The sequence below is a fragment of the Syngnathus typhle genome, linkage group LG17 (genome assembly GCF_033458585.1).
Source record: "Syngnathus typhle isolate RoL2023-S1 ecotype Sweden linkage group LG17, RoL_Styp_1.0, whole genome shotgun sequence".
NCBI classification, from domain to species: domain Eukaryota; kingdom Metazoa; phylum Chordata; class Actinopteri; order Syngnathiformes; family Syngnathidae; genus Syngnathus; species Syngnathus typhle.
The window spans coordinates 390,698-412,632 of NC_083754.1; the positions used below are offsets into that span (position 1 = coordinate 390,698).

Sequence of the window (21,935 nt, forward strand, 5' to 3'; positions counted from 1 at the left end):
AAACAAAAAGAAACGCTCCATCCATTTGCCATTGTCTAATTATGGCCCTTGCAAAGATGAATTACAGCAACGAACATGTCGCCTTGTATTGTATTCAAGTCCCAGTGGAGTAAAAATGTCATAAATTTGACACACAAAAAATACTGCTAACACCAACAAAAATCCTTCGACGTTGTGAACAGTTATTTTCATACATGATTGATGTCTTGAAAAACTAAACGCTTTTCGGGGTCTTTCAGGTAGTAGTTTTGCAATTTTGCTCATTCTACCCCAACAAAAACAATGACTGTTCAGTAATTCTTTTTCACAATATGTGGATTATTATATAAGAAATGTGGCATCTCAAGAGAATGTGTCCTTAATTTATTTTAATTTTTCGCAAGCCACGAGCCTGTTACAATGCTTTGCAGACTGACGTTCAAGCCCTACCCATCGCAAACCCAAATCCACCCAATCGTGCACGCAGGAATCCGCAAATTTCATCAGCTTTCCGTGTTTTCCAGTCTGCCTCCATCTCGTCCCACTCACTCTCACTGCTTGAGCCCGACGTTGACAGCCACCACTCGAGTCTCTCTCTTAACCGGTCAGCACACTGTCGATTTTTTCCCCCAAGTGACCGCTGCAAAAAAAAAAAAGACTTTGTGCGACCCTACCCATCTTATTTCGCAAGACCACTACAGGCATCTCTTTTGTAGAACAAATAAGAAAACAAGTCACTGTGTTCTACTTTTTCGAAGCATCTTTGCAAACATGTCCGGAGAAGACGCACCTGTGCAGCAGCAGCAGCAGAATGCAGTAGACCAGAAGCAGGACTCTAAGGCTACCGAGGAGCCCAAGGCGGAGTCGGAGCCAGCGACCGACGCGCCGTCGGCTGCAGCGGACGCAGCTCTCCCGGCGGCCACCGAACAGGTCTCCGAAGAAGAGGCGTTCACCTATCGTGCCCTGGTGCTCACCGGCTATGGGGGCTACGACAAAGTCAAGCTGCAAGTCAAGAAGGGCAAGCCGTCCCTCAAGGCGGCTGAGGTTCAGGTGCGAGTCAAGGCGTGCGGGCTCAACTTCGCCGACCTGATGGCGCGTCAGGGGCTTTACGACCGGCTGCCGTCCCCGCCGGTAAGCCCGGGCATGGAGTGCTCCGGGGTGGTGGAAGCTGTCGGGGAGGAGGTGACGGACAGAAAAGTAAGCACAAAATGCATCAATTCCACCTTTACAAATACTTCAATTGATCGTGCAAGTGGATCAAATGCAGCGTGACAGTGCATGCTGTAGATTTTCTCATGGGCGTGTCCGGCCGCTCGTTGCAGGACATGATCATGATTTGAGTAAATAATGCATTGACTCCGTGCAACGTTGTCGGTAGAATCCAAGTAAAAATTTAAATGAAAAAAACCGACATTTATGTTCTAAAAATACATACATTTATGGTGCGTTAAGTGCATATCGTGCATAAAGAGAGAGAGACACTTGTTGTTTCACATGGTGCAAAAGTGAAGCTTCGGTGAGAGCGTCGAGAAATTGGCGTGGAATTAAAATGCTCCTCGAAATGATGGTTCCAATTTGCCAACAATAGACTGGGGGTAATGGGCGTCCCACCCACGCCTCTGTCACGATCCGTGTCACTTTGCTTTCGCAGAACTTCCAACGAACGCGACGCAAGCTTGATAAAGTAATGTAGTGTGCCAAATGCATGGGTTAAATTAACACGTTTTTGTTGAAGTCGAATTTGTGTTATCTACATTGTTTTTTGGGTTTTTGGTTTTCCATTGCGTTTTGGCGAGGTGCGCCAAGGCGTGAAATAAAGCCAGGTCAAGTTAACAAGAGATTTCCGGTACATAAACGGAAGTTAAGTCGTGCTCCCTTCAAAATAGTGCCCGTGTGTCAAGCAAATCAAATGATAAACGACACGCTAGGCCAAAGAGTAGCTACGTCAGGCGCACTTTGACGTGTTGCAACACGCGATAGCATCAGAGCACACTTTAGTCGGCGTTTGACGTCCAATGGCCTCAAAGAAGTCGAGACGGCGCTTTATTTTGTAAACGCTAAAGACCGGGTACCATGGTTGAGTCTGACTTGACAGCCGTGGAGGAGCTCGCGTTATTGTCGACCGACGCCTTTTGTTCGAAGAGCTTGGGCGCCGAGACTGGCAAGGTGCAGCAGAGCAGAACCCAAGCTCACCCGCGCTCGATTCACCAACACATGATTCTTCCAACAAAATGTGCCAAACACGTGTTTCCCCCCACAAACATAGAAGAAGGCAGCGTTTGACATTGACTTGCATCCATGTTGTACATTTTGTGCCTTCTTTCTGTTTGTGAACGGGTTGAAAAGCATCGTTTGTGTTGAGCCATCACAGAACATTGGCCTAATTATTTGAGAGCTGGCTGATGAGGAACAACTGGGGCGTGGTTTACCCATGTGGCCGCCCGATATGCTAGTAAGACACTGCACGGTACTGTACTGGACATAATGGCTTTACTGTGCATCTTCTGTCATTTTGTATTTATAAGCAAATGCTTATTTGAATGTATTACCATTTGCAATCTATTAAACATGTTATTGTGCATGATCAACCTCAAGAAGAGGCCTGTTAAAAAAATAACAAAGCGGTTCTGTTAGCTACAGGTTCAGTGCAATTTGTTAGTCACCTTGTAGAGTGATGTGATTGTGAGTTCGGGCCTTAAAACTAGCATATGCATGTTTAACTCCAACAGCTCTGCGACTTTAACTTTTGTTGGTGTTGTTGACCACATTTGAGTCATATGTATTTGACTCTTATTTTGGGAAGATGACATGCATTTGCAATGGCAACAGGTGTCACTCGCACGGTCAAAAGACACGAATAAGGATAGGTCATCATTGTCATCATCATTTTTGGCCAGATAAAGCAAAACGTAAACAGGCCACCTTTAAGATGTCAGTGACACACTCGTTTTGTTTTTTTACATAACATAACATAAATGGCTATCCCCAGATAACGTTTTAAGCCAATTGGGCGTGGTGGGCTAATCAAACATGATCGACGGGGGCGACACAGGTGACTAATTGCATTCCAATTGGTGACGGGTCAGCCGCACGCCGCGGTAAGACTCGCAACCTTTTGAGTGTGTGCTCTTTCAACATTGTCAGTCATGTAGATTGGATTTAAAGGTCTGCACGCAAACACCACGCCTTGTCATCGCCTATGCCCTTGCTTATAGAATTAAAAGGCAATCTAGCTAATGGAACGAGAGCTATGCGATCTTTTGGCACTTTGGCCGAGCAAATGTTGCTGACCACCCGAGGGGGGGGACTAAAGACTAAAACGCAAAACTCAGTCTTTGAGTTTGTGGAGAGTACTGGCTTTGATTTTGGGTCCCCATAGGAACTTTCACAACGCTAACCACATCTCAGAAAGTCTTTCTGACAGCGAGGATTTGAGGCAGGATGCAATTGAAAACATGTTGTGAAAGCATAACGGAAAGCAACAGCCTCTATAAGGCCACACGTGCGCAAACGTGTAATGAACGGACTCCCAACTTCAAACTTTCAGGAGGTGAACGACCAACAAATAAATATAAATAACCACACAAATGACACTGCAGAAGATTTTTCACTTAGTCAGAGGAATTTTTTCCCTCAATGCCTTCACTGCGTTGGCACGCGACGACGCCGATTTCGCTATCCCGCTTGGAACGTACGCTTCCAAAGTAAATGAAATGGACTTGATTTGATGGAACTGCGGCTTAATCATTAGTGTGTGGCGTACGGCCTCACGCTGAGCTTATGTGGAAGAGTCCAGTGCGGGCTGGTTGCCTGCTAGAGTAAAAGAAGAAGTGAAAGAAAAACAGAAATTGCCCAAAGCGCCACTTGCATTGGTGTATAAGAAGGAGTTGAAAATGAAATTCCTCTTTACTTTAGAGAAGGTGATGAATGCAGCAGTACTCTCTCTTGGCTGAATGAGCTAAGAAGGAGCCTCTTTTTGGGGGGGAATAGTGTGACAATGAGTAAGCAAGGAAAGAGGAGGAAGGCGCGAGGGGGGGGGCTCACAAATCACATCGAAACTCCCGTGACGCAGCGCATCAGCACTTTTTATTCTCCTTTTTTTTTTCCATCCACAGGCCGAGCGAGCCGTTTGCGAGTTTCGGTTGAATCTGACCCATATGTTCTCAATTAGCCCTGGCTTGCATTGTCATTGTGGTATTTCCTCCAGCCCTCCCTTTTATCTAAAATCCCCATTCTTTTCAACAAAGTCCTCTCCATCTTCCTCGCCCTTGTCACTTTCAAACACCCCGCTCATCTTTGCCCATACGCCGTTCCAGTCGTATTTACTTTGCATAAACTGAAAATAACTGAAGTGTAATGCCGCTATATTTGCATAATCAAATTAGTAAAAAGCAAAGGGGGGCGGGGCGTGCCGTGGCGCGTTGCACGTAGCAGCTGAATGCAAACAGGGCGTGGCACCTCATTGTGTAGGTTACATCTTAGGATGCAGCACTGCAACAAGATTCACTCATGATTTCAAGCACATGCGCCCTGGTGAAAAATCTAGACAATATCTGCACATGCCTTGCGGGAAAAGTCATAAAAAAAATATATATATATTTTATTTTAAATCAGCCTCTTACACTGGCATGACTAAAAAATGGTTCCATTAAAAAAGTGCAGAAAAACCCTGCAAAACAAACTTAAAAGCTTGATCCTATGCTTTTCTGCTGAGCACATCAGCCAACAAAGCTACTGACCGGTGTACCGTCTCAAATTGAATCACCATTTGATGAATGCGTATGCGGCAAACTTTTTTTAACCTCGACAGTGACTGAGCTGGATGCCCAGAAATGTGTGTTGCAAGAAAGTGTTACAAGACTGTCTCACTTTTGAGTGCTCCTCGCGTGCTGTACGTGGGCACGGAAGAAGAAAAGCGCTGAAATGGCCGCGTGAGTCATGTCGCTCTCTCGTGAATGCCGTCAACACAACGACCGCTGTCTCACATTGTTCGACTAAGTGAAGCGGCAGGCCTGACGCGTTCAAGCAGCCCCCCCCCCCCCCACACACACACACACACCCCAGCCCACCCCGGAGTCCGAACGGCAAACAAAGAAAGGAAAAAGCATTATTTGTAAGGAGAAGGAAGAAAGAGAACTGTTTCTTTTTGAAGCCCATAGACAGAAAAGCGCACGGCTCCCTCCGGACCCTTAGAGGGGGCCGGGCGCTGCAGGAGAGGGGGTCCTGTCTGCTTGACGAGGACGACAAAGTCTTTGAGAACGAGACAGTCTGGGATGAAGAAATCCAAAGACGGGAGTAGGCACCTGAAGGGGGAAGGAAAACGCTCGAAAGTTGTTCTGGGGTCGGGAAGTGAAAGAGAAAGAAGGGAAGAGAACAAGTGAGAGAGTCTTTTATAAAATTAGGAAGAAAACAGGAAGAAGGCCAGAAAGCCGCAGTTGTCTGTGTTTCCTGCGTCCTCTTCCTGATCGGACGTTGTCGTGGCTGCGCGACGGGGAAGTTTACAGCAAAGGCTGCTTGAGCACTCACAGGAGAATCCTGCTTTGACGACAACTCAAAACGAAAAGCTCTGTGAACTTGCTGCTCTCAGGATGGGCCAAATTCACTTGACTTCCATTTTGTCACATGTTGTTGTGCCCGAGTTCCGTTGGGGTGGTCCTCAAAAATATCCATGACTATTCTGCTGAACATTTCACCATTTGGTGCCGTTTTGTTTACTTTCTTTCCCTTGTTTCCTTCAGCTCACCACAAAACAACAATCAAGAGCAGTCTTTGTTTTTCATTCTTTGCGCCGAGCAAGGCCTTCAAGGCTAGGCAGCTGATTTTTTTAAGGGGAAAAAAAAAAAAAACGCCCACAGGGGACAGGAGCCAGACCCTGTCAAAAAGGCTGTTCGAAACAAAGAAATGTTTAGCACATTTTTGCTTTTTCAGGTCGAAAACAGACCCGTGGCTCCCTGTCAATCTTGGTCACACTCCTTCCAACTTAATCAATTAAGAGCGTGTCACCTCCACGCCGCATCCATAAAGTCTGTTCTTAATAGTCAAAACACTCTGCCATGTCAGCGGCCGGCACTAACGCTTGGCAGCCGTCCTGCCAATCGCGCTGATTGCAAGTGAACCCAGGCAAATGAATGAATGAATGAATGAATGAATAATGAATGAATGAATAAATAAATAAATAAATAGATGGGAACGGAAAGCGGAGCGGACGAATTGTGGGTGGGCGAGCCTGGTTAAAACTCAAGGGTTTGCCCAAGCGAATACTTTTGCTCCAAACCATTCACGTACCTGTCATGGTTTCCCAGGTGGGCGACAAGGTGATGGTGCTGAATCGCTTCGGCCTGTGGCAGGAGGTGGTGGTGGTGGCGGCCGACCACACCTTCCTCATGCCGGAGGGGATGAGCTTCGAGGAGGCCGCCGCCGTACCGGTCAACTACATCACCGCTTACATGATGCTGTTTGACTTTGGTCACCTGCGGCCCAACCAGAGCGTCCTCGTCCACTCGGCTGCAGGTACGCAAAAGATGCAACGTCGAAGGACTTCACTTACAATTACGGAACATTCACAACGCTGTCAATGACTTTTGCCATCTTATAGCCATTTTGATAAGCTTAGCTGGAAGATAGCAAAAAAAAAAAAAAAAAAAAAAAAAGGTTGTTCTTTTTTCCTAAGAGATACAAACAAGTAAAAAGTGTAACAGCGAAACTCGAGGCTGAGACAAAGGGTTTCCGAAACAGGTTTTGAAAGTCAACCGTGACTAAATACGTTGACATCTGCCGGCATGTGATGGCAGTCTTGTGACAATGTTTGTACATAATCAATAATACTTTTTGATACTATTTTATTGATTTTCCAAAAAGATCGCATTGCGCTGCTCCCCATCTCGAACATTTTTTTTATGAGGAGGGTAGGTTTGGTTTTCTACGGACGTCAGTTTATCGCAGCAAACTAGCCAAACGTCTAGTTCTACTGTGCCTCTATTGGGTCAAGCCGTAGGATTTCCATATCAGCACCTTGTTGACGCAAATATTGGACTCCACCAAATTCCATGCGTTCCCCCCTGGTGGAGCTTTAAGGCTGGGAGAAAGCTGCTTCTGGGGCTAGCGGAAGTGCTCACACCTGTTTCGGGGCGGAAAGCAGCAAGTCCAATGAGAACATTCAATTTTCCACTGGGCAGCTGGAGAACAGAAAAAGACATTACTTAGCCCGTCTGTAGAATTTTCCTCTGACTGTGCTCAGGGAGCCGGAGCAAGAACATGATCCAGAAGCTTTAGGGACAACGTGTGGGCGTACGTGGAATGGAAAGCGAGACCGGGAATGAAATCCGAGCTGCAATCGCTGCTGCCCAGGTGTATCCACTTGAAAGTAGAAAGCAATGCGGCCGGCCGGCGTGCTTTCCTGGGAGACGAGCCGAGGCCAAATGTTCGCATGCGGCCGACGGCTCGCTCGCGTCGTCCCTGGGAAAGCCATACGGCCATTCGAGGGGTTTGACGACGATGGCGTGGAAATGTGCTTTTCCCATGCAGGGACATTGGGCGACGGGATCGTTTCTCAAGTCGGGCCGCCAGCTGTCATGACAAATAATGCATCAGCCATGTGTATCTCAATTTCACAATTGAAGGGAGTGTTAATACTGCTAGCAAGGGTTTTGACATAGCATCACTTCACTAATGCCCCGCCTCGCTTTTAAAACCAGCTTCAACAAAATAGCAGCACTAGCGATACATAGCATGGCATGCTACATACATAGCTAGCATTAGCATAGCAAACAAGTTGATGTTTTTTATGTGGCAATGTTTAGTGTTTTAACTGTTAGGACTATCATCTTTTTTTCTTCTCAAAATCACATTCGTTTTAGACTTATGTGACTAAAGGCAATGTTTTGATTTTTTTGTAGTGGTTTTACGTCTCCAAGTGCGCTACTAGTCTTGCACTTATGGCAGCGTGTGGGCTCTACATAGCAGTGGACTCCCACGGTGCCTCCGGTTGCGAGGCAGTGGGAGGGCTCACCAGCTGAACCTGTCAAAAACGGTTCCTGATGTTCTCTGATCAGAGAGACTGAAGGTATCAGCGGAGACACGCTGCACCGCCGGCCAACGGAGGCCTTTTTTGGGGGGGGGATCCATCACTGAGAGAATTACACCCTACCTAGTTTTCTGATCATTAATTGAATTAATGCGTGCGTCCGTGTGGATACGGTGGCAATAATTATTGGGCAAAAATATTGTGTTCATGAAGCAACATTTCATTTGGCATTATCTGTCTGCTCAATGAGGGCTACTTGTTTAGCCCCATCCGCTAAATGCCTGAAAGTAAAAGCTGCCAAATAAACAGCGACGGCATGTCTGTGCGACTGCATTCCTGCCTGCCTTACCAACTTAGGTGGTGGCAGGATGCAAAATAATGAAGTCGTGGTGACACACGCAGACTCACAATGCATCATTGAGGTCACAAAAGTGAACCCCCGCCCATCCCGACATTGAGATTTATGATCGGAGCGACTGTTGTGAGAGATGTTCCATAACCATTCAACACACAAAAAAGCTGTGATTTCGCTTTTGTGGAGACTTCAGAACTCCAAGATGTGACAAATGTTCTGGTTGGATTACTTCATGCATCACGCTGTAATCGAAAGCATGCTAACAATGCAGGCAGGAAACTTAGCAGCTACTCGCTAAGTGGATGGCTACGGCCATCTTCTGCAAGTGCAAATGCTAGCTTACTATGAAACAAGTCAGAAAGACTACCTCTCTAAATATTTACAGTACCAGCGTGGTTTTCATTTATTATTGTAATTCCAAAGGTTGTGGCAAAAATACAGTGTTTGGAGCGACTTAGTAGAAGGGATGCTTCAGTTCTTTGTACAACCTGTTGCTCTTTAAAAAGGAAAACGGTCTAAGCCCGTCCTGGTCACATGACCCGCCAAAGCATCTCGCGTCAACAGTCCTCAGCTGCCTCTCTCGTGGCCCTAGTGCCGCCGCCGCCGCCGCCCAAACAATAGCTTGTTGTATTTCCTCCCGCCGTGCCTCTCTTCCCTGCCGTCGCGCACATCTGCATCCTCCTCCACTCCGCTCCCCCCGGCACGACCTTTGCCATTTCCGTCGTTGGCGTAACGTATGCTCACTAACCCTCTTGTGTCATCCCCCGGAAGGAATTTGGGAGCAGTCGGGTCCGCTGACATTTGCGAGAGCCGTCCGCCGTGACCGTCCTTTCCTCTCTGACCTCTCCCTGAACCGGAGCTCGGCGTTAGCGAACCCTTTGGCCTGGCATCCGCTACAGCGCCAGCCACACCCACCCACACTACGCATTCCTGCATACAGTCCAATGATGATGTTACACCACTTTTTTTGGTCATCGACCAACACTCGGACATGTTATGAATCTACACCGGCTGTAAAGCTTTCTAGTTCCGGCGCCAGTCGCCGAGTTGGAAGCCTTCCTTGCAGCTGCTAGAATGCACGCGGCGCTCCAGCGGATGATACTCGGAACCAGGTCTGTCGGCCAAGTTTGTAAAAACACGCAGGCAAAGTCTCCGGTAGTTGGCCTTAGTATCGTACTGAAGTAAAAGAGACATTTGAAGTGACAGTGTTAAGCTGCTGGTGGTGGTGCTGGTGCTGCTGGTGGTGGTGCTGCTGCTGCTGCTGCTGCTGCTGCTGGTGGTGGTGCTGCTGCTGCTGCTGCTGCTGCTGCTATGAGCCTTGAAGCAATGAATTGAACACAAATGGTGCAGCAGCACACGTGATCAGGTCGTACAAAACAGTCCTCACTAGGGGTGTAAATCGCGGGTTTTGTCACGATACGATATATCGATACAAAGAATCACGATACGATATTTGCCGGTATCTTAAAGCCTGCTGTCATTCATTCACGATACAGTGCTCTACAATCGATACATATATTTTTTTAAATAGAAAATATATAACAATATCCTGATTTATAACAATTTATACGGAAAATCAACAAGGTACTGCAAACTCTATTTAGGAAATTACAAGAGTATTGTAGTATACAAAGTGCTTATTTTATCACTCAACTTTGATGTCGTGTCTTTTCTTTAAATGTGCGGCGAGATTTGTGCTCCCTGAATATTTGATCACCGCATGGCAGGATTTACAAACTGCACGTGTCTCGTCCGTTGAGCCATCTTTTCTTTGGAATCCAAAGTGCTTCCAAACGAATGACTCGAAGCCTAAAAGGGAGCAAATTTCCTCGTCTTTTTGGACACTAGCCATAGCACCAGCCCAGGAGCCGCGTACTAGTTGGCGACTCCCCTTTCACGTGCATACTCTGCTCACAACACAACAACGCCGGGCGCCCTGCTCCCGGAAAGAGGAAGCAAGCAACAACTGGAACTGGATTTCAAAATAAAGTCGCGTCTAATGTCCGAGGTCAAACACAGCGATATAAATCGATGTTTACCTTTAGCATCGATGCCAATAAATCGTCGAGCATTATATCGATTAATCGATGTGTATCGATGAATCGTTACACCCCTAGTCCTCACAGATCTATTGTTTGTCATCTGTGAGGAATGGCGTGCGCTGATGAGCTAAGAGGAGTTGAGATGTCGAAATGAAAAGTATCTCCCCATGTCATGATCAAGTACAATGAAAGTATTTTTGTCCTTCAACACGAGGTTGTGTAGCCTTTCCATTCCTTTTATATTTTAGGAAGGCCATCATGAATCAGAGTCCTTGTTTGGATGTTTTAATCGTGTGCAGGCTTGAGGCGTATTGTCTTTTGGTTGGCTGATGGGAATGAAGAATTATTTTTGGTCATAAATCAACTCATTTTCAACCATTTATCTATTGTACGCTACCCGTATTTGTCATCCGTTCTTTAGCATGTAACAATGTGGCTCACGTGGACAAGGCACCCGAGGGCTTCGGTAAAAAGCCTCGGTGCGACTTTCTGCAACGCTGTGCTAATTCGCTGTGACCGGCAAGCAAAGCGGGGAGTCGTTGGGGGTGAAGTCTGGCATGGTCGCCGGCGGCGCATCAGTTGCGCCGATAAGCCAAGGGAAACCAGGGCGACCTCTGAACCCACGCTCCTGTCGTGCTGGCGCTCTCATTCGTGCTCCAAACAAGCCACTAGCCTCATTTTGCAGGTGTCTCTGACGCGTGTTAAGGACACCTGCGAGTGTCTTTTAGTCATTTCAACTGTCACGGCTTTTTCCACGAATTGAAAAGTAACACTATGCATGCCAGGCCACTAGTCGGTGGCGTTAACAACATTTCCTGATCACGTGGTGGAAGTTTCCAACCGTTTCTGTCATTTGGACGCGTTTTTGCGCGTAGCAGTCACACAAGAAAGAGATTTCGACGTGCGTTTCTTAGGGCGGGCCGGCAGGCACGTTCCCTCCATAAATAGTCACGCTGTTTTACAAACAAGATAGTATGAATTACCAGCGTGACATTCCTTCCTCGGAAAATCTACGGGCCGCCCGCCTTCGCACACTCAAACTAGCTCCTTCCACATGCTGCCTGCTGACAATTTTCAGAGAGCGAGGGAGAGGAGGACGGCTCATTTGCTCTCCAAGCTTTGCCGGCGCAGCCCGCAAAAATACCAAGGTTACATAATGCAGAGTAATAGCTTTGCAAAGAGTGCACGTTGACAAACAAGCTCTCATCATGGTACCATCCGAACTGCACAAGAAGAAATAAAAGGCTTTGTCGAAGTTGTCGCACGGCCAGTGTTGCTCGTTGAGAGACGTTTTCTTTTTTTGCTGTTTGCATTCTTTGGTAGGCTGCAGTCAGCAAATGGCTGCTTGCGTAAGTTCCTCAAGTCAAAATGAAACTATAGATGTAGAGGAAGTGACACGGCAAAAGTCGTCTGTCACGGCTCAGCTCGCAAACCTTTTCAGTGAGGCGTCGATATCGCGAATCAACTTTAAGATGCGGAAATGTATACGCTACATTTCTGGATCAATGTACGCATTTCTCTTAAAAGCGCACGGATAAAAATCATGTCATCTATCGTCAAATATGGGAATATAAATGAAGGCATTGTGTTGTTGTTTTTTTAATCGGGAAGATGCCGAGGTGCCGCCTGTCGTCTTGCTATGAATGCGACAAGAATCTGATAGCGACGTGGACCGTTGTCGGGCTGCGACTATAACAACGCTGTCCTGTCCTGGTGGATTCCTCTGTGTTTTTGTCAGACTGCTGGAGGGACAAAAAAGCCTGCTGTGACTAAGCGGAAAACACACTTAAAGCGTGGACGACAACAAATGCAAACGTTTCAATTTGATTTGAAGAGAACCAATGCGATTAGCGGCAGGAATTTGCTTAGGCTGTCGTCTCAGCGGTGGCTCTCGGCTTGAGTTAGGGCGACATTTTGAGTGTTTGGCTTGTTGGATTTAGGCTTGGGGGTAGCTAGGAGAAAAACGCAGGTGGACTTACTCGAACCTTCAAAGTCTGCGCTATTGTCAATCTCTTCACATGTCAAGACACACAAAGAAACCGAAATTACGTTTCCTCTATCCCACGGTGACGAGACACAGCACACGATAGACCTACAAGTAAACAACACAAAATAAAAACAAGAACCTTACGTTACTTTACATGCTTGCCCGAACGAAACTGTGTGATGTGTGCACCGAGGCAGTTATAAGTGCACGAGGAGGCCCCTGGCAAGCGTCCCGGGCGGGTCTTGTGATGGGCTGGAAGGGAAAAAAGGGGGGGGGGGGGGGTCTGTAGGGGGCACAGCGGACAGGTACCTTCTGGGTCTTCCGCTGTCTGGAAGCTTGTTTACGCTCTACAAAGTTATCTGATGGCTCGACATGCGCTTGTTTTGTTCAGCTGTCGTCCCGGCGCTGATTTAAAGTCTACGCGGAAGGTCACGTTTTGTTTCGCGCCCACGTGGAGCAACTGTGTTTACGCAGCGGTGAAGATAGGAGGAATTCTTTGTAACGCTCCACCGTACAGTACTTGTATCAGACGTTATTGATCCTAAATTCCGAAAGCAATCGAAAATGATGAATTCGATCATTCTTTGCGTGTATTAAATTGCCCTTCATAGTTCGTCCAAACAATGGCCACGTACTGTATACTGACAGTCATTTGTCAACTAACAACATTTGTAGCGACACATGAAACAAAATGTCTCCTTTGGCTCGCTCATTTGCCACGCGTTTCCCTGGCAACACTTTTTCTCCTTTTTGGTTGCACCACAGAGAACGAGAGCAGAGCCATTGTGTGGCTCTTGTACGCCACTTTTTCTCTCCCACCTCTGTGGTGGTAATCAAAGTCAAAGTCAAAGTCAAAGTCAGCTTTATTGTCAATCTCTCCACATGTCAACACACAAAGAGACCGAAATTACGTTTTTCTCTATCCCACGGTGACGAGACACATAACACGATAGACATACATGTACGCGACACAATATAAAAACAAGAAGGCAAAAATTCAAACAATCAATAGTAAGAGTGATGAATAAATAATAAATAAACAGATGACACAATAAATAACAGAGCCAGCAAGCATAGCGCAAAAGTAAAAAACATCATAAACAAAAAGGCACAAACAATAAATAAGAGTAATAACAAATAATAAATAATAAGAGCCAGTGTGCATTCAGACAGTTCAGACAGTAAAAGTACAGGACGCTACGCAGAACGGGGGAGCGAGTTCAGGATCCTAACAGCCTGGAGTATGAAGCTGTTTGATATCATCGTGAAACGTATTTTTAGAGCGCAATTCATGCACGCTAGGTAAGTTCCGTTAGGAGAACAGACCCCCCCCCCCCCCCCCCAAAAGAATATCATTTGCAATAAGACGCTAGGTCAGTCCCGTTGGGAGAACAGCCCCCCCAAAAAGTGTCATTTGCAATAAGACGGTGATATCCAGTATTCCCTTTGAACAACCACACCACAGTCAAAACGGTCTGCTCTTTCAAAGGCTTTGTGCCCTCAGATACTGAGATGAGCCAAGCTCGACAGGGTCGGGCACGAATGACCTTTACGGATGGATGCTTTTCACTTCAAGTTCTTTCCAGTCCGGCTCGCCCTTATCAGTAACCTATTACTTCCGGCTTTCAAACGAAACGCAGCTATCCTCTTCCAAATGTGCCACATGTTGTTTTTGCGGCAGAAAAACAGGCAGACACGCGGGATTCCTTGAATGAGGCCCAAAACAAAAGCAACCATGCATCATTTGACCGTCTCATTGTGTGCCGTGTCAGGCTGGCTAATGTCATTGTGTCTCGATAGGCTCTTTGCATACCTGCGAGCACAAAACGAAATGGGGCTAGCTCAGGGGTGGGCAAACTACGGCCCGCGGGCCACATCCGGCCCACGGGACCGTTTAATCCGGCCCGCCAACCCTGAACAAATTGTATTATTAAACCTTTTTTTTGGGTCATTTTGCCTGCAATGACTGCGTCTTCCCGGTAGATGGCGAAGCGCTCGCCTGCGCATTTACTACCGGAAGCCGTGTCAGAAAGCTCGGTGCATACTCACGGGTGCGTGTACGTACTCAGTAGTACGGACTTGGCGCACTCTCGCTCTATTCGTATCAGTCCCGAATTTAGAGCGTGGGCTTTGACGACAGCATTCTTATAATTCGTGCGCTGAGCTTTCAGATGCAGTTTTGCGCTAAAGCCACCCACAAACCTTCCCCTGGAATCCTTCCATTAAAATGAGTGGCCCGAAAAAAAGAAGTGAGTGCCGAATGTTAAAAAAGAGTGGCCAATTTGGCTCGACGCACGCGACGTGACGTTCAGCCACATCAACATCAACCCGTCACAGATCAAGGTAAACGGACCAACACCTCGGATCTCGCCTAAGAATTGCCACAACAAATTTTACTCCAGACTATGACGCACTAGCAAAACAGGGAGACCAACAACACTGTTCCCACTGAAAATGAACGGGAGGCTCTCAAGTTTATTGTAAAAAAATGCATTTTGAATATGATTTGTACACATAGCAGAGATTGAAACTAGCGACCATTCTCATTTTCAAACAATGCAGGATGCTCAAGGACATTGATGCACCACCTATTTGCGACTAATCTTAACCTGTAAAGTTCTTAAGGCTTACTTTAAGGAAGTGTTTCGCGTTTCCTCACCTCTGTTACCAGGTGTTTGCGAGTTAAAACTCTGCTCTGATTTTCAGATACCCCTCACCGTGTTGCCGTTTTGATTATTTTATTTGGGTGTATGCTTTCACCGATTCTTCAAGATGATATATTTGCTCAGAATGTTTGCCGTTTGATGTGATCTCATAAGATAAACATCTTTCATTCATCTGACCTGCAGGCACTGAAGTGATGGAGACTGTTATTCATAATAACAGTGTCGTATTTTACGAGAATCACTGATAGCAGTTTTTTAGTGAATTATTTTTTTTTTAATGCTGTTAATAAATGCATTTGTTTTCAAAAAACTTGTATGGAATATCCATGCTTTACTACCTACTAAAGGCCAAGATCTTTTATGCAATGACCTTTACAGGTCGCTTATATGACGTCACACAACGCCTACGTCCATCTGCTCCTGGTCCGGCCCTCCGGTCCAAATTTAGAACCCAGTTCGGCCCGCGAGTCAAAAAGTTTGCCCACCCCTGGGCTAGCTTGTTCAAAACAATGAATAACGCAAATGGGATTGAACCTGTTAGTCTTAAATGTCATATGCTGCTTGGCTGTTAAAGGACAGATATTCTCAGTCAGCAGTAGTACAAGAAAGGCTCGACAATTATAACACATTCTGTTGCTTGTCTCCTTGAAATCAGCCTGTTTGAATGCCGCCTTGACCGCTACGCTACGCTAATTGGCGCCTTTAGTTTTGAGTTTTTCCTTGCCCTCCTGGGAGTTGAAGATCGGCGGATGTTTGAGACTATTTGTCATTTTTCACATGTCCTGCATGAGTGTTGTTAGTCACCTAAATGTTGAACAGAGGCTGGTGATGTACCAAAGTCAAATTCCTTGTTTGGCACGCTCAAACATGGCGCATAAAAACTCTTGAATCCTGAATCTTTCTGTTGGCAAGGCGGCGTCGGCACGGCCGCCACACAGCTGTGCAAAACAGTGAAGGACGTCACCGTGTTCGGCACGGCGTCGGCCAGCAAGCACGAGGCCATCGCGCAGGCCGGCGTCACGCATCCCATCGACTACCGTACCAAGGACTATGTGGAGGAGGTGCGCAAGATCAGCCCCAAAGGTGAGATGGCGGCGGAGAAATCCCTGCTCCGACAACAATCAGGCCAAAGCGTACAACTCTTTCTATATATTCCCTTTCAATACGGCACGCCGGTCACATTCCAATTTTGACCTCCATAAGAAGCGCTTTATTTTGTCACCCGCACAGGACTGGACATCGTATTGGATCCTCTTGGAGGATCAGACACCCACAAGGCCTACAACCTGCTTAAACCAATGGGCAAACTTATCACCTATGGTCAGTAAAGCCAATGCAAAATAGTTGGGCAAAATGTCATCATACTTTTATTTGCAAGCAAGGTGATTTCTTTGGGATCAACACAAAAGCGCCTCTATGGCCATGCCGGTGGGGGTGGGCGAGCGGGCAGGCGAGGACGGCAGGCACGGAGAACAGGGCTCGGGCTTCTCCACGGAGCAGAAGAATCTGTGCATGCGGCCTCCCGCCCTCACCCATTCATCCTGGAACCCTCTCTTTTCCGTCTTATCGGAATTATGCAGAAGCAAACAATGGCGCACGTTCTGTGTACTCCAAACTTGGAAGAATCTGTGACGGGAGCAAACGTTTCTTTTCCAGGTGCCGCTAACATGCTGGCGGGCCAGAAGAAGAACTTGCTGGCCGTGGCCAAGAATTGGTACCACCAGTTCTCCATCCACACGCTCAACCTGATCCAGAGCAACAAGTCTGTGTGCGGCTTCCACCTGGGCTACCTGGACGGCGAGACGGAGCTGATCGGCCAGGCGCTCCACACCGTCCTGGACCTCTACAAGCAGGGCAAGGTCAAGCCCCGCATCGACTCCACCTGGCACCTGGAGCAGGTGAAGTGAACCGGCCGGCCGGCCAGCCGAATGCGATTCACGTCCCCGTAAAGTTTTCCGGTACAGTCAAGAGTAGCTCGCTAGCGAGGGTCCATCAAATGGTGGTTGGGAGAGGTCCACAAAAAGGCCAATGCCTCAGACCGGGTGGGCCAGACGGTGGCAGGCAGGCAGGCAGGCAGGCAGGCAGGCAGGCAGGCAGGCAGACTGACCATGTTGCCAAAGCTGCCAAAAAGCAGATTATGAACGCGTGACAAAACGGGCTTGTGACAGTTGGTCAGCATTCAGATCCTCCACACGCTCCCACTGTTCATCCATTTCTTCTTCTCCTCGGCCATTTCTCTGCCTCTCTCCATCTATCACATACTCCCTCCCTCCATTTTTCCTCCTATTCCCTGCTTCTCCTCTCGCCTCTCTAGTTGTCATGGCGACATTCTGTCGTCTGCACGCACGCGTCTGGCTTAGGGCGGAGTCCCAGATGCAAGAGACAGGGATGAGGATGAGAGGGGGGGGGGGGGGAAAGGTGGTCAAGTTCTTCACAAGACAACACCTTGAATCAGAGCCTGTCGCTCTGTTTTGATGGCGTAGCTAATATTTGGAAAGGGGCTTCAATCATATCCCGAGAAAGATTGTTCTTTGAGCGCCGCCGGTGGTTCTCCATCCCCTCCTCCCTCTCTCCCTCCATTTCCCAATGTGTGTGGAAGTCATCCGAGCTTTAGGTTGCTAGGAGATGGCCCCCGTTGCCGTGGCGCCGGTCGATAGGTGGTCCACTCACCTCGTGCCACCAATAACGAGAGGAAGCGCCAAGAGGCGGTGTCCGTGCACAATGAGTGGCATCGCGCACGATGCAAGGGCAACTTTGACCTTTTTCCTGTTGGCTTATGAATCTCAAGCGTGACTCCTAATGACATAGCATCGGCGTGATAGCCAGTGCCATAGTTTAAAAGAAACAAAAAAAAACACCCCCTTTCTTTCCCTCTGCAGGTGGGCGACGCCATGCGAAAGATGCAAGAGAGGAACAACATCGGCAAGGTGGTCCTCATCACGGAGCCCATGCCCGAGGAGGAGAAGAAGGAGGAGAAGAAGGAGGAGGCGCCGGCGGCGGCAGACAAGAAGAAGGAGGACAAGAAGAAGGAGGACAAGAAGAAAGATGACAAGAAGAAGGATGATGGCAAGAAGGAGGAGAAGAAGAAAGAGGAGACCAAGAAGGAAGAGGAGGAGAAGAAGGAAGAGGCCAAGAAGGAGGAGAAGTGAAAGTGGGTGGAGATTGATCCGTTTGTGGTGTGAGGAGGGTGGGGAGATGAAACCAATCTCATTCCCATCAACATCTCTTACTCCTGCTTGGCCATAAAAATCGGACTGATTTTCTTCTGCACCCACCCTCCCCCCACCATGGCCACCAGTGGGCTAAATTGTTGTTACCTGCCCCCCAACACCGACCCCCTTCTTACCGTCATCAACCTCGCTCGCCCACAGCAGGCTCAAAGACGAGCAAGACGAACCGACCACACCCACCCACCCTTCCTCCAGTTATGTCACTCAGATGAGTCAGCGAGCTCTCTGATTGGCTGACGCTCAAGACAGCATCAACAAGTATCCACTGCTAATTTGAAAGCGCTCCACAGTTAATAATAGTCCCTCATAAAGAGCCTCTCTGTGTATAAGATGAATTGGGCAGTGGGAAAAAGAGGGGCGCGGGGGGGGGGTCTCTCTCTCTCTCTCTCTCTCTCTAACCCCCCCCCCCCCCCCCCCCACAACTGCTGACGACCACAGGCTGAAAGAAGCACTGTCACGCTAGGGCCTCCCTCTCGCTCCTTTTCAGAAAGTCCTGCCCGTCACTCCAACCCAAGCAAAAGGGCGGGCGGGGGTGTTCCAGTACAAGCCTCTATCCCTCTCTTCTTCCCGTTCCTTCTCCGTGGTCGGCATAGCAACAGGCGCCGGGCCGGGCTTGTGATGCTACTATCCTTCCCCACACACACACACACACACACACACCCTCCATGCGTGCCAACAATGTACCACCATGCCTCGCTTCCAATTCAAGTATTTAAAAAAGAATTCTACGATAAAGCCTAGCTAGTATTGACAATTTTTCTAGGCGCAAGTTGTGGCTAAATAGAGGGCACGCTGCCGCCTAGTGGTCGTTTGGCTACTTCGAGCTCACTGTCACATTAATAATAAGGGCTCGTCGTAAAAAGAACATTGCATTTGCGCTTCATTTAAATCTTGAACATACTGAAGAAGCCATTAAATTTGACAAAAACTTTTTTTCTGAGTTTCCCGAACTACCCTTTCTATGCCAGTACCGGGTCGTATTGACAGAGGACTTAATTTGCCATAGTTGACGTAAGTTTGACACGATTAAACGAGTCTACGCGATCCAAAGAAGTATTTTACCCATCCCTGCTTGCTTTCGGGTTCCTTTTTTTTGTTATGGTTGTTGTGCCTTTTCCCTCCTAAAACCGGCAGTTGTATTTTGCAGTTTTAACTCTTGCCGTCCTTCTGCCTGCCTGCCTGCCTGCCTGTCTGTCTGTCTGTGTAGGCGCCCCCTAGATGGCAACTGGTGAATTTGTTTATAAATGTATAAAAAAAACATGTATTAGAAAAAAATATGTTGTGTTAAGCACGAGTGCTCTCCCTCATGTGCTGTGTGCCATTGTGTGGGTGCGCGTGCGTGCGTATGCATTTGTCCTCGTGTCATCATTTTCCATGACCTAACCGCCGAATCCACCGATATCTTTAACCCAGCCCCACCACCCTCATTCAAGGCCCGAACCACAAGGACAAAGTGGTGTTTTGTATGCTTTGCACTCTGTTTGCTAATCCTAATGCATTTACAAGCAAGGCGCTCGCACCCCAGCCCCATCCACTCACCAGATTGTGTGTGGCGCCCCCCAGTGGGCTGGAGTGCGAGCAGAGTTTGGACCCGTGCATTCTGTCCACCTCCGCTTGGGATTATGATGATTGTTTTTGTGCGCGCGTGTGTGTGTGTGCGTGTGTGTGCGCGTTTTGTTCTAATCTGTTGGGCGACCTTTGTAAACCTGTGCATGATCCTTCTGTTCCAAGTGCCATGTGTTATGAAACCGACGCTCCCGCTAAAAACCAACCAAAAAAAAAAAAAACTCCCCAACGTAGGGAGCCTTTTTATTATCAAGCTGTGTCTTTTGTGTCCGAACCACGTGTGCCAAATGACAATGAATATTCCGCTTGTCAATGCTTTGAATATTTACAGCGCATAGAAAAAAATATATGCACATGCTGACGATAAGTGTGGTTTTGGGTGGGTTTTCATGCTCATCTAAATTTACAGAGCGTCTGACAAATATCCCAAATATGTGCACCGAGAGAGGGTTGTTGTTATTATTTTTGATTCCCCCCCCGCGCTTTTGATTGTCAGTTTGTCGCTCGAGCTAGCTTGTGGGCCCGCACTGTGCCTCCTCCTCCTCCTCCGTCCTTGCACACAGTTTACCTCAATGCGTCCCTTAACTAACTTGACAGAAAGATCCTTTTCACTGTGCCCTACCAGCTCCCGTATGCGGTCCGCCGTGACCCCGTCCGTCCACGTGTTTACGATCACGTCGCAGTGAAAAGGAGCTGGACGCCGTTCATTTTGACACTTCAATGCCAAGCATACGTGATATAGAGGTTACTTTCCCGCTTTCATAATTGCATCAACTTGTGTGGCGGCGAATGAGATGTTGAAAAAGAGAAACTAGCTAGTGTCTGGAAAGGGGACACTTCATGTCTCAATTGATAATACTGTGCTCAAATGTCTCAGGCCACTTAAATGCCATTATTCTTATAGCCACAGTGGTCCCCAACCTTTTTTGCGCCACGGACCGGTTACGTGTCAGAAATATTCTCGCGGACCGGCTTTTATATAAATAAATACATTTATAGAAATAAATACATTTATAGAAATAAATACATTTATAGCATATATATATATATATAGATAGATATAGATATCTATCTATATCTATATCTATATAGATATAGATATCTATATCTATATCTATATCTATATCTATATATATATATATATATATATATATATATATATAAACTAGGTGAAGTAAAATGATACGACTGGCATATAAACTAATAGAAAGCACACACAAATAAAACTCACCATTACGTTGAATTAGCGGCACTGAGCTTGTTTCTCAGAAACGAGCCGGTCCCATCTCGGCGTAATCGGAGACGATGACACCCAAAGTGTGCTGTTGTTCACGATTTTTTCTTTCCAAAGATTTGTCTTCTAATGCAGGATGCTTGGTCTCCATGTGCCGAAACAGTTTTGAATGCTTCATTGCCTCGTTAGCTAGCCTGTCGCCACATATTATTTAGAGTGGGCTTGGCACGACAGAGTCACCATGTCCTTTAAAATTCAGCTTTCCTTTTCTTAGAAGTCGTAGCCTCTTCTTCTTCTGTCTCTTCATTGAGCTTTTTCTCCTTTCCGAAGAAGCTTTCCAAACATCTCTGTTTCTTGCTCATTTTTGCTTGCTTCGCCGGCTCGGCTGGGGTGATATGTCACGTGACCGGGACGAGCGTCTTGACCTGAATTAACCTGTGTCAAGAGGCACAGGTGCACCGGCGGATGTAATTGGGAGAGAATCGCCCAAAATTTTTATAGTTTTCAAATTAAGTTCTTACTCATTGTTGCTAGCTTTGTGGGCTCGACTGGGGAAGCATGTCACGTGACCGAGACGAGCGTCTTGACCTGAATTAATTGTTCGTCGATAAAAAAAATAGATATAAAAATATGTTTTTTTTTCTGTGCGGCTTGGCGGCCTGGTACCAAGTTATGCACGGACTGGTACCGGTCCGCGGCCCGGTGGTTGGGGACCACTGTTAGTAGAATACATTAGCGCAGTGGTTTTCTAAACAGAGTACCGAGACTAAAAAAAAAAAAAAAACATTCGCAAAGTACCGCTATAGTGACAAACATCCATCCATCCATCCATTTTCTGTATCCCTTAGTCCCC

At 47.2% G+C, this 21,935-nt stretch overlaps 1 protein-coding gene and 1 long non-coding RNA gene across 3 annotated transcripts in view; one reads left to right on the forward strand and one right to left on the reverse strand.

Moving 5' to 3' along the window:
* LOC133170592 (uncharacterized) overlaps nt 1–912 on the reverse strand; it is a 109,322-nt gene extending 108,410 nt beyond the window's left edge. For both annotated transcript variants that reach the window (XR_009718600.1, XR_009718599.1), the window contains exons 1-2: nt 770–912; nt 529–619 (exon numbers count right to left, since the gene is read on the reverse strand). This is a non-coding gene — a long non-coding RNA (uncharacterized LOC133170592). The remainder of the gene's footprint in view (nt 1–528; nt 620–769) is intronic.
* LOC133170587 (synaptic vesicle membrane protein VAT-1 homolog) lies at nt 483–21,876 on the forward strand. The gene is made up of 6 exons (XM_061303639.1): nt 483–1,176; nt 6,282–6,489; nt 15,965–16,135; nt 16,283–16,372; nt 16,709–16,950; nt 17,932–21,876. Exons 1-6 carry the CDS (start codon nt 751–753, stop codon nt 18,199–18,201), a joined length of 1,407 nt encoding a protein of 468 aa, XP_061159623.1. The 5' UTR covers nt 483–750; the 3' UTR covers nt 18,202–21,876.
* Nucleotides 21,877–21,935: the final 59 nt, after the last annotated feature.

Coding starts and splice junctions, on each gene's coding strand:
- LOC133170587 (XM_061303639.1), top strand. CDS start 751: ATGTCCGGAGAAGACGCACCTGTGCAGCAGCAGCAGCAGAATGCAGTA. Junction 1,177..6,281: donor AGGAGGTGACGGACAGAAAA/GTAAGCACAAAA, acceptor ATGGTTTCCCAG/GTGGGCGACAAGGTGATGGT. Junction 6,490..15,964: donor CCTCGTCCACTCGGCTGCAG/GTACGCAAAAGA, acceptor TCTGTTGGCAAG/GCGGCGTCGGCACGGCCGCC.